Consider the following 16,617-nt stretch of genomic DNA (forward strand, 5'->3'; position numbering starts at 1 on the left):
AAAAGTTAGCTGACAAATGATAATCATAAGTTGAAATCTTGAACATGTATTTTTTCCGGAGTTTTTTTTGTCAAAGGCAAGTCCAATTTTACCTTCACACACTAAAAATAGTTTTTATCACATTTTCCACCTCATCTATAGCTCTTGAAACGACAAATAAAATGCTCCATTCTTGCATCAAAATATGCAGCCATTTAATCAAGATATTGATTCATATATCTTAGTTGGACAAGAAGAAAAATTGAAGAAAAGCATCTATGTAAATTTCCCCAAACAAGAAGATCATATAAAAAAGATATATAACAAAAAAGACATTTTTTTCCTACAACCGAGGAAAAAAGAAAGTTTAGTGTTTTTTAAGAACTTTAACTTCAAAAATTTTCAACTAAAGATCCCAACAAAGTTAACTTGATGCTCAGTGTGCTATAAATTCTAAAAGCCAATGCACCTTGCAGCACCTCACACCAGATAGTATAAAACTAACGTAGATTCTTCTCATACAAAAGTATGACTAGTTTTTATGATATAGAATTAATAATGGTTCTATGAAAAGGTCTCAGATACAAGGATCAATAGCAATGCGGAGACAGCAGATTCTGACATAGGATTGTTCTTTAACATTTAAGCTATTAAACAACCAAATGAAAATGGAAGGAGCTAGTAAGTTAAGTAGTCTTTTTTGTAATGATACTTGGATAGAAGCCAAGGAGAAACAGGGAAAGAAACAGCTACACAAGACTGTTATTACTTAATTAGTGTCCACAGCATAGCTAACAATGCGAAATTTGTAAAAGAAAATCATACTTCCAAACTCTAAGTTGTTGGCCTGTATGTTCGTTGTTCACTAATATGCTTGCTCCATATTCTCTTCCTTTATTTGACCCCACTGTCATTCTAAACTTTGGCAACATCATGTTGTTCAAAACATTCTTAGCCTGCAAAGAAGATCGGCGGGTAAAGGTCACGGCTTTAGACATGAGAACAGAGCTAAACCTTAAGTCTCACCATAAGACTGGACTATAAGAAGCAAGAAAGTGATTAATGATAAATTATAATTTCATACCATCAATAGTCAAATCTCATATCTGAATGCAACTTTATGCATGATGCATCTTGCTTGGTACTTTTTCAATAATCACAAAGCAATAGGGTGCAAAGCATAGGAGAATAGTTTACATACCAGTTTTCTTCTTCTTATCCCTATTCTTAATGTCACTGGAGAATGGCAAGAGACTCTCTGTATATACACAGAAACTTTCAGGGAAATAATCATATTGAGAACGAGGTGGAGGAGAATAATTTAGAAGCTCTCCACTGACGTTATATTTGGCAAACCTTACATTGGAATACAGCGGAGTAAAATTTAGCGCAATAATGTCACTTCCATTCGATATGCATAGAGGCATACCATAAGGAATCTCATATATTAAAATCCAAGATGACGGCACTTTATATTCTTTCATAACCCATATCTCAGTTTTATGGTTGTCAATGTCATACGAATACAAGGCTAGGCACCCTCCTAATATGGTGAGATTGATGGGATAATCCCCTACGAGTTGTTGTGGCATAGATATCGTTGAGAAACTCCTTTCCTTCAAATCAAAGATAAGAATACCATCATCAATGTAATCTTGACTAGAGTAACACAACCAATGAGAACCACCCAGAAAGTTGCTGCTTCCACCTACTTATGGATTTGGGGAGTGCTGCATCGAGATTAATCCATGAATTGGTTCTCAACGAAAAGCAAACTAAACGGTGTTGCATGTAGTTATCAAGCCAAGATAGAACTATTAAATAGTCATCTCGTGATGCATCAAAACCAAATCCATATCGAATTATATCATGGTGCGGGACCTTAATATGTGAGTAAGATATTGTTTTGCTGGATCCAGTCACTGGGTTAAATATAACAAGAAAATCTGGTTTTTCGTTTAAGAGAACAAAGCCTCTGCAGGATCCCATGGTACGAGAAAGAGAACATGGGAATGATGGCCTCTTGCTGGAAGGGAGATATACCTCTTTGTGTGTTGGTGGTGCTGCTGCAACATCAAATAGCGTGTCGAGCTGAATACACCAAGCATGAGTACAGTTTTTAACCAAGAAGAAGTGTGAATGGGAAGATGCGGCAGAGTTGAGGTCGTAATGTGATTCCGCAAAGTCTCGATCGGATATGAGAGAGTGCCAAAGTTTTGAAATGAATCTGAGGCGAAACAGGTCTCTGGCGGGTACCCTTAGAAGGATTCGGTGAATGAGCTCCCGAGAGAGGATGTCATTCATGCCCATGTGCTTCCTCTCCATGCTCCTTCTCTTTTTGTTATGTGGTTACTGGTTAGGGTTGTGCGTTGTGAGTTGTGACAATTCACATGTGATCTCCTATTTTATAGATGGTCAAGCGTCTAATTTTAATTTAATTTATTTTTTATAATTATTTTTAAATATTTAAGTTTTTAAATTTTTATATTTTTAGATTTAAAATTAATTATTTATTTTTTGTAGTAATCAGACAATAATTTTTAGATATCATAGTAAACACTTTTATATATTTTCGTAATCAATCTTATAAAAAGAGATAAAAAAACATAAATTTAAAAAGACCAAAATTCAAGCTAAACAATCACAATTTTTTTTTTTTAAATTTAGGTTCAAATAATGAAATCTCTTTTTCTTTGTAAATTAATCATTCAATAAATTTTTGTGATTTGATTGCAGAATTGATTTTGTGTAAAATTTATAATAGAAGTTTTTTTCAATGAAATTAACCATTCCATGTAAGACTAAAACTTCACTAAATAAAGGGTTATACTATGTGTATACTAAAATTAGTCATTAAAGTTAGCCATCAATATAAAATACATATTAAAATATAAATATACATTTATTATATATTTTTTTTTGTATAATTATTAAAAAAAACACGAACACTCTCACAATCAAACAATTTTTTAAACAAATATAAAAAAAATAAAGCTTACAAATATATCTCGTAAAAAAATACTAATTTTGTTCCCGTAATAAAATTTTTAGGGTATCATAATGTTTTTCCGGTTATTTTTTTTTTGAGAAATACAAACAAATTAAAAAATAAATTATTGAAGAAATAAACTTTATTTTACAATTGTGCCAAAAAAATTATTGGACCTTATACTTGAGCAATTTTGATTTTATTTTGTATAATGATTCAATAATATTTTTGTCTAAGATCCAACAACACATTAAGATAATTTCAAATGACAATTTTATCCACAAGATAATTTTCTAATAATTATTGCACACTTCTAACCACCCTTAAGAATATTAAAAAGTTGTGAAACTAAATCCACCAAATGTCATTATTTTATTTAAAGGTCAACTCTTGGCCATCTTTAGCCATTAATATTTTAAACACTAGAGACTTCACCTAAATAAAATTCTAAATATTCTTTTAAACACAGATTTTAACTAGTCACCTCTCTATTGTGGTAACTAAAAATTTAGAGCTGCAGTGCCTCCTCTCCTTGCCAAGTTCGTCTTCTCCCGCACTGCGCACCTCCTCCCGCGACGAGCTCCCTCTCCCCCTGCGAAGAACTTCTCCATCCGCGATGCGCAGTTCCATAGGCAACCCGCTGCTCCCCCGCACGCCTCTTTCATTCTAGGTCTCCTCCACCGTCACGATCCTTCTTCGTCTAAGGTAATTCTACTTGCACAACTATATATGATTGAGAGTTTTGTAAAAATAAATGTTATGTAGATGTGCTAAACTCTAATTTTTAAAGAATAAGTAGCATTTTTGAATTCAGAAACTTAACTAATAAAATTTGTTTGGAACAAAAATATCGATACGATATTTTTTATGGACCCATTAAGAAGATAATTTTTTTTCCAATAGCCAATCCAAAACTAACCCTTTCCCTTTTAGTTTTAGGTTTTCAAGGCAATTTCAAGTCCCGGAACCGTAGTTGAGTGAATTGGTATATGAATTGCGAAAAGCTCAGGAATCCAAGCATGCATAAGAAGAAGAGGCTGAAGCACACAGTGAACAAAGCAAAAGAGAAATCCACCATGGAGAAGACGATGAATGACAAGAGCAAGAGCATTCACGACATCCTCCCTCTTGACCTGATTCACAGAATCCTTCTGCGGGTGCCAATCAGACATCTCGCTCGCCTCAGGTGCGTTTCCAAGCTGTGGTGCTCTCTCATTTCTGATCGTGACTTTGCTGAATTGCATTTTCACCACTCTACCGCTGTCACCAACGCATGCTTCTTCATGAAAAACGACACTATGGCTTACTTGGTTTACTTAGACGACAATGATGCATCAGAAAAAGTGGTGTGTCCCCCTTTCCAGAAGAAAGCACGTTCTCATTTTACTGTCTTGGGATTCTGCAGAGGCTTTATTCTCTTCCATCGAGACCCACATTTTCTTGTGGTATGGAACCCACTGACTGGATCCAGCAAAAGAATATCCTACTCTCATATTGTTCATCGTAGTAAGCCCCCTGGCCCTAGGATTGCCTACGATGTATATCTGCATGGATTTGGTTATGATCCATCACAGAATGATTACTTACTTCTTGTAGCTTGGTGCGATTGCGAAGGACAATATCATTTGGATTGCTTTTCCTTGAGAACCAATTCATGGATTAATCTTGATGCTGCAGTCCCCAAATTATTGGGTTTTAAGAGTTTTTATCACTGGCATAATGAGGGGTTGTTCTTTAATGGCGCTGTTCATTGGGTGCCTCGCGATCTTAAAGATTACAGGGATGCTATTGTTATCTTTGATCTCATGGAAATGACTTTTTCAACTATATCTGCGCCGAAGCAACTGTCTTATCCAAGTCTTGCCTTACTCGGAGGCTGCCTAGCCTTGTATTCTCGCAATGATGATTGCGGTAACACTGACATATGGGTGATGAAAGAATATAAAGTGCACTCATCTTGGACACTCTATCAGATTCCTTGCAAGGATTTCCGGCCTCTGTGCTTATCTAGTAATAGGGATATAATTGGAAGAGGTTATACTTCGTGTGGTAAAACAGGATACTTCATATATAATGTCAGAGGAGACCTGCTCAAGCATTTTAAAAGTCTGTGTTGTCAGCTTCCCTGCCGTGAACGCAATACTGTGTATACAGAGAGTCTCTTGCCACTCCCAGTGACACTAAGGATAAGGATAACAAGAAGAAGAGGAAGAAGGAAATCAGTATGTAACTATTCTCCTATGCTTTGCACGAAGCTATTCCTGTTAGTTTTCATTGCATTTTGCATCAAGTTCCAATCAAATGTAACTTTTGTTTCTGTATGCTGAAATTTGAATTTATCAATGCTTAGGAGTCATTGATCACTGTCTTGCTTCCTGTAGTCCGGGCTTGTAGCACAGTTTTGAAGTTTAGATTATTTTCATGTCTAAAACTTTGTCTTTTACTGAGCTTTTTTTTGTGCAGGCCATCAAGTTCACCATGAATACTTTTGAACAACAAGATGTTGCTAAAGGTTAGCATCAAACAAAGAAAGAGAATTAGGAGGCAACATACAAGTGAACAGCTTGACACATGGGGAAGAACATTTGAAAAGTGCAAATGAAGTTTAGTTGGTTATGCAAAACTTTAGATGTTAATGTTTTATTTCTTAGTTGGTTATGTAAAACTTTAGATGTTTTATTTTGCAGATTGCATAATGTATTTTTCTTTTTTCATGTCAAAACCTTATGAATCCAATCCTAGAAGTTTTAATAGCAGATTCTAATAATTAAAATTTAACATATATAATCGATTAGATTAAATTGTGTTATTTTTGTTATAATTAAACCAAACAAATCGAACATTTATTTTATTTATCTATTTTATTATATAAAAATCGGATTTCTACATTTAATGATGGAGCTGACGTAGTATATTTATGAGAGTATTTTTCAATTTATTTCTTTTAACTCATTAAATATAAGTTATTACAATAAACTAACTATATCAATTATATCATATAATTTATTATAATTTATATTAATGTGATTTGGTAGTATTTTTTAATTTATTAAACCAAATTTATTGTGTGTACTAATTAATTAATTTGATTAATTTATTAGTCATTAAAATAATAAATCTTTGAATAAAATAGGCAACTGAGATATTTTCAACTAATAATTAAATCAAATTAAATAAAATCATATATATTGAACTAAATTCAAATAATGTGAATTAAAGACTAAATTAAAATAAGATAATTTCTTACTTATTCAAGTTGAGTGCAATAAATACAAATTAATTTTGTTAGATAATCATAATTGTCTGGTCTACTATATATAGATGGCCACACAAAATTATAAGAATCGTGATTTTTATCGCTCTTGCTATTTCAACTCTTTCTTTTCTTCTTCTTTTTTTTCTTTATGTATAATTTCTTTTATGTATAAATGTACCCAAAATGAGAAAGTATGGATGAGTGTTTTATTGATTGTTTGTTTGGTGAATATATCTCAATTTTTCGAAGTGGCCGATGTATTTTTTTATAGTATTAGATAAAAAATATTTGTTAAAATGAATATACCCATTGTAACGAATTTTTTTTAATTGTTATATTTTTATGTCAGTCATGTAAATTCTTTGAAGGTACAAGATAATAAAATAGGTTGACTTTAATATCATTAGAAGCTAAATTTAATGGTTCAAATAAGCACTACTAATTATGTTAAAAAAGTAATTTTGTAATAATAATGTGATTTATATATTAATTTTTTCGAGTAAATTTATTTCAAAATGTAAAAATTAGACTCAATTACGCTAAAATTTTAAAGGTAATATAGAATTTGGCAACAAAATTAACATTCATTAAGGAAATAAATTTATTTATGGCTATTTTCTAATTATAAATAATAACAAGACTTATGAAAAAATATTAATATCATCATTCTTATTAATTAAATCATAATATTTTGTAGTCGATAGTTTTATAGGCGAAAAATATTAAGTAATTACGTAAAAATTAGCAACGAACAAGCAATAAGGATTTAGAAAAAATCTATTATATAATACCAATTTCATAATTAAAATATGTCACATATCATATTCTCATATATTCTATTTATTATCTATTCTATTATATAAAAATCAGGTTTCGGTTTTGCTATTTCAACTCTTTTTTTTATGTATAAATGTACTCAAAATGAGAAGGTATGGATGAGTGTTTCATTAATCGTTTGTTTGACAAATATTATAGTTTGAAAATGTCTCAATTTAGTACAAAATCATAAAATGAATAGCATACTCAAAACATATCCAATCCGTATTAACTATCATTGTTTATCAGTTACGTTATGATAAATCTGGTTATTAAAAAAGATTAAAATTAACTTAAATATACACAATATTATTTCATGCTTTTTATTTTTATTTTATTATCATAAAAAGTCATACATATTATAAGAGAACCTCGTCTTTTTACCAACGGTTCTTCCATTCAATAGTTTCTATAAAGAAAAAAGCATAATAATATTGTGTTTGGCAAGAATATACAGGATTTTGAAAGGTTAAAGCATAGGTTTAGTCCTTAACATATTCGTAGACAAAGTGTAGAGTAGATAAAAAGATAGCTAGCTAGTAAAAGAATAAATGGTTAAAACTTTCTCAATACTAACAGTCATAGTGTATGATAGGTGTTCTATAACTTTTTTGAATTTGATTGTTTCTTTATTATTATATGTTGTGCTGTTTAATTTATACTAAAAAGACTTATGATAATCATCTTATCATGGTGGTGTAAAAGTTCTATTATATTTACTTTGTATGCTTTTAAATCTCATGTCCTTGATGGATATTTGTGATTGAATAATTATTAAGAGAAATCGGTTTAATATCTATTTCATATTCTATTTAAATTATAATAGTGCGTAAATATTTTTTTCATAATAAATAATGCAATTTTTTCATAAAAACAACGTTTAAATAATTATGAAATTAGGTTATACCACAGACGATGATAAATATCTTGGCATTAGATCTGCTATAAAACAAATTTTTAGAAATATTATATTGTATTATATAATTTAGTTATATTTTTTTTATCTTCAATCTATATTATTTAGATTGGCATTTTAATTTTTTTTATAATATTTTCATAAAACTTGATTAATAAGTTCTTCTTCACAATATTTTTCTTGAATTTTTTAACAAAATATATCTTTATTTTTGTCTTTCATCTTTTATATTCATTGATTATACTAATTTTTTTTACAGTGTATTTTTATCAACTACATACATTATTTTTCTATTTTTTTTTACTTTTTTAATTATCTTATTACCTTATTTTTAATTATTTATTTTACTTTCACTCCTCATATGTTTATTGTATTTCACTTCATCTTAGCATACATGTTTTTTTGTTTTTTTTTTTACTTTTTTTTAATTATTTTATTACCTTATTTTTAATTATTTATTTTACTTTCACTCCTCATATATTTATTGTATTTCATTTCATCTTAGTTTTAATTTCATAGTTAACTTTCAATTATATAAAATTCAATAGTTTCTTTCAAAACATGCTTAAATATATTATCTATTATATACAATTATTAGGATAAACAAATAAATATAAATTGAATATATAATTTAATTTTAATTTAAATTAAAAACTAAATGAATTGTCAGAAAAATAGCAACCAATTTTGTTTTTAATTTCTCTATAATTTATTTAAAGGTAAAAATCTCTCTATAACCACTAACATTGCCGATAACAAAATTATAAGTCTCTATAAAATAAAAATAAAAAATATATATAGTTTTAAAGTTATTAATCATAGACTATGGATAAATTTTTTAAAAAAAATTATGGATCAATATGTAACTTTTTTATATTTTTATTTTTTTTCTAAAATTTTGCGGACTTATCAACATTCAAGTTGTCTATATATTACTTCTCAAAATATTATGATTTCACAAGTTATAATACGTGGGATAAATCACCTTTATAAACTATTTACAAACCAATTTTACGTATATCCCCCAAAATAAAAAAGGCTATGTGCATGTCTCAATTTATATATCTATATAAATCAAATTTATGAAGTTCGAATTATGTGTTTCCGTAGTAAATCAAATCTATAAGATTCGAATTACTTGGATACTATCTATGCTACTAAATCAAATGAAGGAGATTCGATTTACAATGAGCTGGATTGCTACTAAGTGAGTATAAATCGAACCTTATTACTTCGATTTAGCATGGACCATATAAATCAAAATTTATAGATTCGATTTAGTAGGGGATGACATAATTTGAATTCTTTGAATTCAATTTACAATGTCAAGTAATTCGAATCCTATAGATTCGATTTACTTCTTATTACCCTAATTTGAATTCATTAAATTCGATCTAAATAAAAATGTAAATGGAAACAACTAGGTAACATTTTGGGATTTGGGTGATTCAAGTAATTTTGGGGTGACTTTAGTTTATCAACGTAAAATAACCTAATATGTAATATTAGTTATTATTATATATATGAAAAATATGAGTTATTTATGCATTGTTTGGATTAGAAGAATTTATAGAAAAATAAAATGTTGGAGAATAAAATGGATGAAAAAATCAATTTTTTATTTTTTGTATCAACAAAAAAATTGAATGGAAAACATAAAAGTGTATGTGGAGCTCATGTAAATTTTTTCTCTTCAAATTTGCGAAAAAAACTTATGCAGAAGTGCAAACATGAGTAAAAATACAGAGTTACCATTTGAATTATAATTTATATATAATATATAAAAACATTAATATAATTTTACTCTATTATAATTTTTTCTCTTCTTACTTTTCCTTCCATCCAAGCAAAAGAAATTTTTTTTCCTATTTTTTTTCCATTCATTTTTTCTTCATCTAAGCAACATACAAAAAAATATAATTTTCTTTTCATTTTCTTTCCTCTCATTTTCTTTCTTTCCATTTTTTTTCCTCTTATTTTTTATCTTATATCCAAATAATAGCTTAGTGTTTATCCATTTATCTTCTATTAATATTGTTATAACAAGGATACATGTGACTTTATAAAAATGATATAACCTAAACTTTGATTATTTATGAATTTATTGAGTGGCTAGAATAGCTCCACGTCACGAACCAATGAATGTTAGCAATAGGGATTATCACAAAAACAACCAAAGCAGGTATTTGCAGGGATTACTCGCATTTTGGGACTAGATGGGGTCATAGGGGTGGCAATATGTACCCTACCCACGGGTACCTAACCCGATCCCACCCGGTCGGGTAGGGTTGCCAACCCGATCCGCAGCGGGTAGGGTAGGGTACGTGTAGGATTTTCGTGTGGGTCAGGTAGGGTACGGGTTGAGCCTCAACCCTACCCGACCAACCCGCACCCTATATATGTATATGTTATATTCTTATATAAAAATATGTTCTAAGTAGATGTTGAATCAAATACCTCTCACTAAGTGCAAAAGATCCTTAGTCATTAAAAGAAGATCATTAATTGATAATTTAATAAACTTTTTTTACATAAAAGTCAGTTCTATTTTAAATTATTATCAAGTTATTTAATAATGTTGCATATTTTTTTGTAACCCGCGGGTAGAGTCGGGTACCCGCGGGTTAAGAGCGGGTAGGGTTAGGGTTGAGATATTCTCAACTCGCGGGTAGGGTAGGGTTGAGTTAATATAAAAATCTCAACCCGCGGGTAGGGTTAGGGTTGACTCCAAACCTTACCCTATCCTACCCATTGCCACCCATACTGGGGACTCTTGAAATCCTCATGACCTGCCATGCGAAAATGGATGGGGACAAGGGGTGGCAAACAGGTTGAAATCCATCGGACTAACCCGCATAACCCGCCAAAAAGATGGGTTGGGTTGAAAATTTGAAATCGCCAAACTTAAAAAGCCCGCTTACCTCCGCACCGCCTAATCATGGGTTTTGGCGGGGGGCAGACTTTTTCGTTGGGCCAAACTTTTATTTTGTCAGGGTCATTTTTTTGTAAATTTTTATGATGTTATTGATCTACAAGAGGGTGAAGATGATAATTGAAGATGTTCTAAGTTATATTTTGGATTATGTTTTATGTTTGATTGATTATAAACTTGAAAATATTTAATTATATATTTTGGATAATATTTATTTTACTTTAGACAATGTTGGTTTTATTATTTTGTTTCAAAAAATTTAGTTTATAATTATGTTTATTACATATTTATAATTATAAAGACTTTAATGTGTGTGAATTTAAAAATTATAATTTTTTTATATTATTTGACTTCAAAAAATTTCAAACTAAATATCTCAACAAAATTAACTTGATGCTTAGTGTGCTATAAATCCCAAAAGCCAATGCACCTTGCAGCACCTCACACCAGATAGTATAAAACTAACTTAGATCCTTCTCAATTCTCATACAAACGTATGACTAGTTTTTATGATATAGAATTAAAAATGGTTCTGCGAAAAGGTCTCAGATACAATGCGGAGACAGCAGATTCTGACATATGATTGTTCTTTAACATTTAAGCATTTATTACCTCATCTCTAGCTATTAAACAACCAAATGAAAATGAAAATGAAAATGGAAGGAGCTAGTAAGTTAAGTAGTCTTTTTTGTAATGCTACTTGGATAGAAGCCAAGAAGAAACAGGAAAAGGAACAGCGACACAAGACTGTTATTAGTGTCCGCAGCATACCTAACAATGCGAAATTTGGAAAGAAAATCATACTTCCAAACTCTAAGTTGTTGGCCTGTATGTTCGTTGTTCACTAATATGCTTGCTCCATATTCTCTTCCTTTATTTGACCCCATTGTCATTCTAATCTTTGGCAACATCATCATGTTGTTCAAAACATTCTTGGCCTGCAAAGAATATCAGCGGGAAAAGGTCACAGCTTTAGACATGAAAACATAGCTAAACCTTAAGCCTCACCATAAGACTGTACTGTAAGAAGCAAGAAAGTGATTAATGATAAATTATAATTTCATACCATCAATAGTCAAATCTCATATCTGAATGCAAATTTATGCATGATGCATCTTGTTTGGTACTTTTTCATTAATCACAAAGATATAGGGTGCAAAGCATAGGAGAATAGTTTACATACCAGTTTTCTTCTTCTTATCCCTATCCTTAATGTCACAGGGGAATGGAAAGAGACTCTCTGTATATACAGAGAAACTTCTATGGAAGTTATAATATTCAGAAAGAGGTAGAGGAGAATAATTTAGAAGCTTTCCACTGACGTTATATTTAGCAAACCTTATCTTGCAATACCGGGGAATAAAATTTAACGCAATAATGTCATTTCCATTGGACATGCATAGAGGTAAATTGTTACCATAAGGAATCTCATACATTAGAATCCAAGATGACGGCACTTTATATTCTTTCATAACCCATATCTCAGTTTTATGGTTGTCAATGTCATACGAATACAAGGCTAGGCACCCTCTTAATATGGTGAGATAGATGGGATAATCCCCTACGAGTTGTTGTGGCATAGATATCTTGGAGAAACTCCTTTCCTTCAAATCAAAGATAAGAATACCGTCATCAATGCAGTCTTTACTAGAGTAACACAACCAATGAATAGCGCCATGTAAGAACCACCCAGAAAGTTGCTGCTTCCGCCTACTGATGGATTTGGGAAGTGCTGCATCGAGATTAATCCATGAATTGGTTCTCAACGAAAAGCAAACTAAGCGGTGTTGGTTGTAGTTATCAAGCCAAGATAGAACTATTAAATAGTCATCACGTGATGCATCGAAACCAAATCCATATCGAAATGCATCATCGGGCTGGATCTCTGAGGCGATATGAGAGTAAGATATTGTTTTGCTGGATCCGGTCAGTGGATTCCATATAACAAGAAAATTAGCTGGTTTTTCCTCTAAGAGAAGAAAGCCTCTGCAGGATCCCAAGAGACGAAAAAGAGAACATGGCGTCTTCTTGGAAGGGAGAGATACCACTTTGAATGTTGGTGGTGCTGCTGCTGTAACATCAAATAGCGTGTCTAAGGAAACACAGCATGCATTAGTATGGTCTTTTACCAAGACCGAACCGGAAGATGCGGCAGAGTAGAGGTTGTAATGCGATTCCGCAAAGTCTGGATCGGAAATGAAAGAGTGCCAAAGTTTTGAAACGAATCTGAGGCGAAACAGGTCTTCGGCGGGTACCCTCAGAAGGATTCCGTGAATGAGCTCGGGAGGGAGGATGTCATTCATGCCCAGTTGCTTCCTCTCCATGCTCCTTCTCTTTTTGTTTTGTGGTCAGGGTTGTCAGCTGTGACAATTCACATAACATGTGATCTCTCAGCCGTTAAATTTAATATTTTATTATTTTTATTTTTTAATTAATTATAGTTCCTTACACCCGATACTTGTGTAACCGCCTGGAAAGAACGCGAGAATAGTATTTCAGTTTTAAAACAATTGAAATAGCAAGCGTGGACTTCATTTTTTCTAGTTTCAAACAGAAAACATTTTATGGCTTTACAAGGTAGCGTTTTCTATTTTCCATTTTCAAATAATTCAAAAATTCACCACCGCAAGTAATAATTAACAAAACAATTAACAATTTCTATGGACCATAATAATTAATAAAAACACTTCACTAAACAAACAATAACAAATAAAATACTCAAAACTCAAACAAATAATTTTACAATACTCATATTTCCAACAAATTCAAAAAAATAAAAATTAATATACGGAGAATTCTAATAAAAAGAATTTTAATGTAAAATATATTACGATTCTAAATCACTATTATCACTGATATTTATAATTTAAATTAAATTTTAACTAAAATTCTAATTTTTAATTAATCTAATATTTAAAATTTAAAAATTCTAACTATCGGCCTATCACTTATAAACAAATACTCTAATCGACTCAATATTACTAATATTTTTGATCTATCCTGGTGAAAATAAATTTTATTCACTAATGTCTTCATTGATGCTATCAGCAATATGGACAATTTCATCCAACTGACAAATATAATTTGGATCGTCCTCTATGTCCGTAATTTTGAATCTTGTGGTGTTGCCTAACTTTTTTCTCTTGGATGTGGTTTGGAGGTGAAAGTAGTTGTAAAATGTAATTCGAAAGAAGTGAATTGGAATTGTTTATATAAACACACGACTAGTCGATATATCTGCTAGAAGCCCCCACAGGAGAACACCATTAAAATTAATGTTGACGGCTCCTTTTTGAGCTACTCTAATAATGCTGCCTGCGGAGGTATTTTTCGAAATCATTTTAGGAGGCTTCTTGAAAGCTTTTTCATGCAACCTTAGTAGCTGTACTATTATGCATGCTGAGTTTTGGGGCATTAGCTATGGTCTTCAATTAGCAGTTACAAATAGATACGTAAATATCATGTAGAATCTAATTTCTTGGCAGCTCTAAAACTCATCAATAATGGGTGCCTTGATAGTCATCCGTTTGCACCTCTCGTAGAAGATATTAGAATTCTTTCCCGTTGCATTCCCACCATTGCTTGGAGTTACACTCTTCGAGAAGGAAATATTGTTGCGAATCATCTTGTCAAAATGGGACAGAATTTTCTCCTTGGCTTACATATTTTTGTTGTTGTCCCATCAAATATAAGTCACTTGTTAATTTTTCTTTTCTTGTTTTTGGTTTTTCGACTCCTATTTCACAAAAAAAAAAAATATAGACACACAATTATCTGTGGGCTACGTTTCCTATAAATCGAATCTACTCAATTCGATTTAGCATGGGTTCTAAATTCAATTTACTATGGACTTTAAATCGAAACTCATTGATTTGATTTACTATGGACTATTTCACTAAAATCGTTTTTTATAATAATTCGAACCTAATAAATTCGATTTATAAATATATCTACTAATTTAAATTCAATTGATTTAATTTATATTAAAAAAGTGTATTAATTCGATTTATATAAATATACAACCGAAACATGTATGTAATTTATTTGCATTTAAGACATTAGTATAATATTAGCTTTTATTTCATTATTTGTTTATGTGAATTACTACCCATATAAAGATAAAGATGAAATAACGATTATGTTAAAATGTTTGTGGATCTATCAAAATTTATTTTTTGAATTTAAATTTTTTCGTTTGAATTTCATTTTATTTTTATATTTTTCATCTTATATTTTAAATTAAATAGTGTTTGAATTAAAATGAAATAATATTAAATATAATAGCTCAACTAGTACTTTATATTAGTAAAGTTTAGATATGATCCTAATCAAATCAAATCATGGTACTTATTTGTCAATTTATATGAATTTTAATATCCAATTAAACTCGTATCTTATGTTAATAAAATCTAGATATGATCCTAATCAGATCAAATCAAATCATAGTACTTAGTTATTTGTCAATGTTCAATATCGTAACGTTTAAAATTATATTAAATTCAAATTATAATAGTATTTAATTTAAAATTCAGTGTTATTATTTAAATTTGTTAATTCGTATTTATTACAACCTACACCAACATTCAAAAAGTTGATTAAGAGTATAATAATTTCTCTCTTCCAAAAGCCAAAAGAAGCCATAGTTTGTTCTGTGTATTAACTTTATGAAGCTATTTATTAGTATCATTAATGAGTGAGTAGTCAACTACATGTTTTAGGCGGGTGTGTGTCGTGTGTATAAAAGAGATAATATTTAATGGATGTACACCAGTCAAGAATTAAATAACTTAACTAATAATAATTAATTTTAAATTATTTTTTAAATTTAAAATTTGATTAATTGACATTAACGGTATTTTTGAATCAAAACTTACTCTAATTAGTTTTCACTCCCATTTACCATACAAAACCACAAATCTTAATTTCTCTTTCCAATGCCCCAGGCTGCCGCGGTTTTGTCCTCGCGCCGCTAGCGCTGCCGCTAGCGCCGCCGCTGCACCGACTTTACGCCACCATTGCGTTTCTGCTTCACCCTACTCGCGTTCCATCGCGACTCCCCATCGCTCGCCCGACGCACCCTCGTCGCTCGTGACTCCCCATCGCTAGCCACTTGCACCCCACGACTCTCCATTCGTCGCGATGCAGCCACCACCAGGTCTCCATTCGCGACGCGCGATCAACTACTCTGATCCATGGCGACTCCTCCACTCGTCGCAACGCACCACCGCGAGTCTCCCCACTGTCCACACCATGTCGTCCAAGACGTCGTTGTCGACCACCCTGCGACTCTTCTCCTCCTCCTCCTATTTGGTTTTGAATTATTTTTTTAACTAGTTTTTTATGTTTCGTTTTTCTACATTTCGGATTATTCTTTTTATTATTTTTGGATGATTCTTTTTCCTATGTTTTGTATGTTTTTTTTTTTTAGGATTTGGATGATTCTTTTTATTAGTTTTGGATGATTCTTTTTCCTATGTTTTGGATGTTTTTTTTCTTAGGATTTGGATGATTCTTTATCTTATATTTTGGTGTTTTTGTTTTTTGGAGTTCGAATTTTTTTTAAAAGAGAAATTAAAGTTTGCATAATAAATGGTAAAAAGTGAATTAGAGTAAGAATAGACAATTAATAATCATTAATTTTGTATCTTTTAAAAAAATTAAATAACCACTAATTAATGATAATTAATTAGTATATAATATAATTTAAAAATATTTATTGGCATGTTGTT

At 30.8% G+C, this 16,617-nt stretch overlaps 2 protein-coding genes across 3 annotated transcripts; one reads left to right on the plus strand and one right to left on the minus strand.

Annotated features, from left to right (window-relative positions):
- LOC107638090 (F-box/kelch-repeat protein At3g23880-like) lies at positions 696-13,320 on the minus strand. 2 transcript variants are annotated; one of them, XM_021121898.1, is made up of 2 exons: positions 12,072-13,320; positions 696-935 (listed from the first exon to the last, which is right to left on the minus strand). In XM_021121898.1, exons 1-2 carry the CDS (start codon positions 13,210-13,212, stop codon positions 931-933), a joined length of 1,146 nt encoding a protein of 381 aa, XP_020977557.1. In that variant the 5' UTR covers positions 13,213-13,320; the 3' UTR covers positions 696-930. The 2 variants fall into 2 exon arrangements, with proteins under 2 accessions (XP_020977557.1, XP_016196751.1); XM_016341265.2 differs by lacking the exon at positions 696-935 and adding an exon at positions 11,383-11,826 and having other exon boundaries at positions 12,072-13,313.
- LOC107638089 (F-box protein CPR30-like) lies at positions 3,443-5,499 on the plus strand. Its single transcript, XM_016341264.2, has 3 exons — positions 3,443-3,673; positions 3,902-5,190; positions 5,432-5,499. Exons 2-3 carry the CDS (start codon positions 3,958-3,960, stop codon positions 5,483-5,485), a joined length of 1,287 nt encoding a protein of 428 aa, XP_016196750.1. The 5' UTR covers positions 3,443-3,673; positions 3,902-3,957; the 3' UTR covers positions 5,486-5,499.

The sequence above is a fragment of the Arachis ipaensis genome, chromosome B04 (assembly GCF_000816755.2).
Source record: "Arachis ipaensis cultivar K30076 chromosome B04, Araip1.1, whole genome shotgun sequence".
Lineage (NCBI taxonomy): Eukaryota > Viridiplantae > Streptophyta > Magnoliopsida > Fabales > Fabaceae > Arachis > Arachis ipaensis.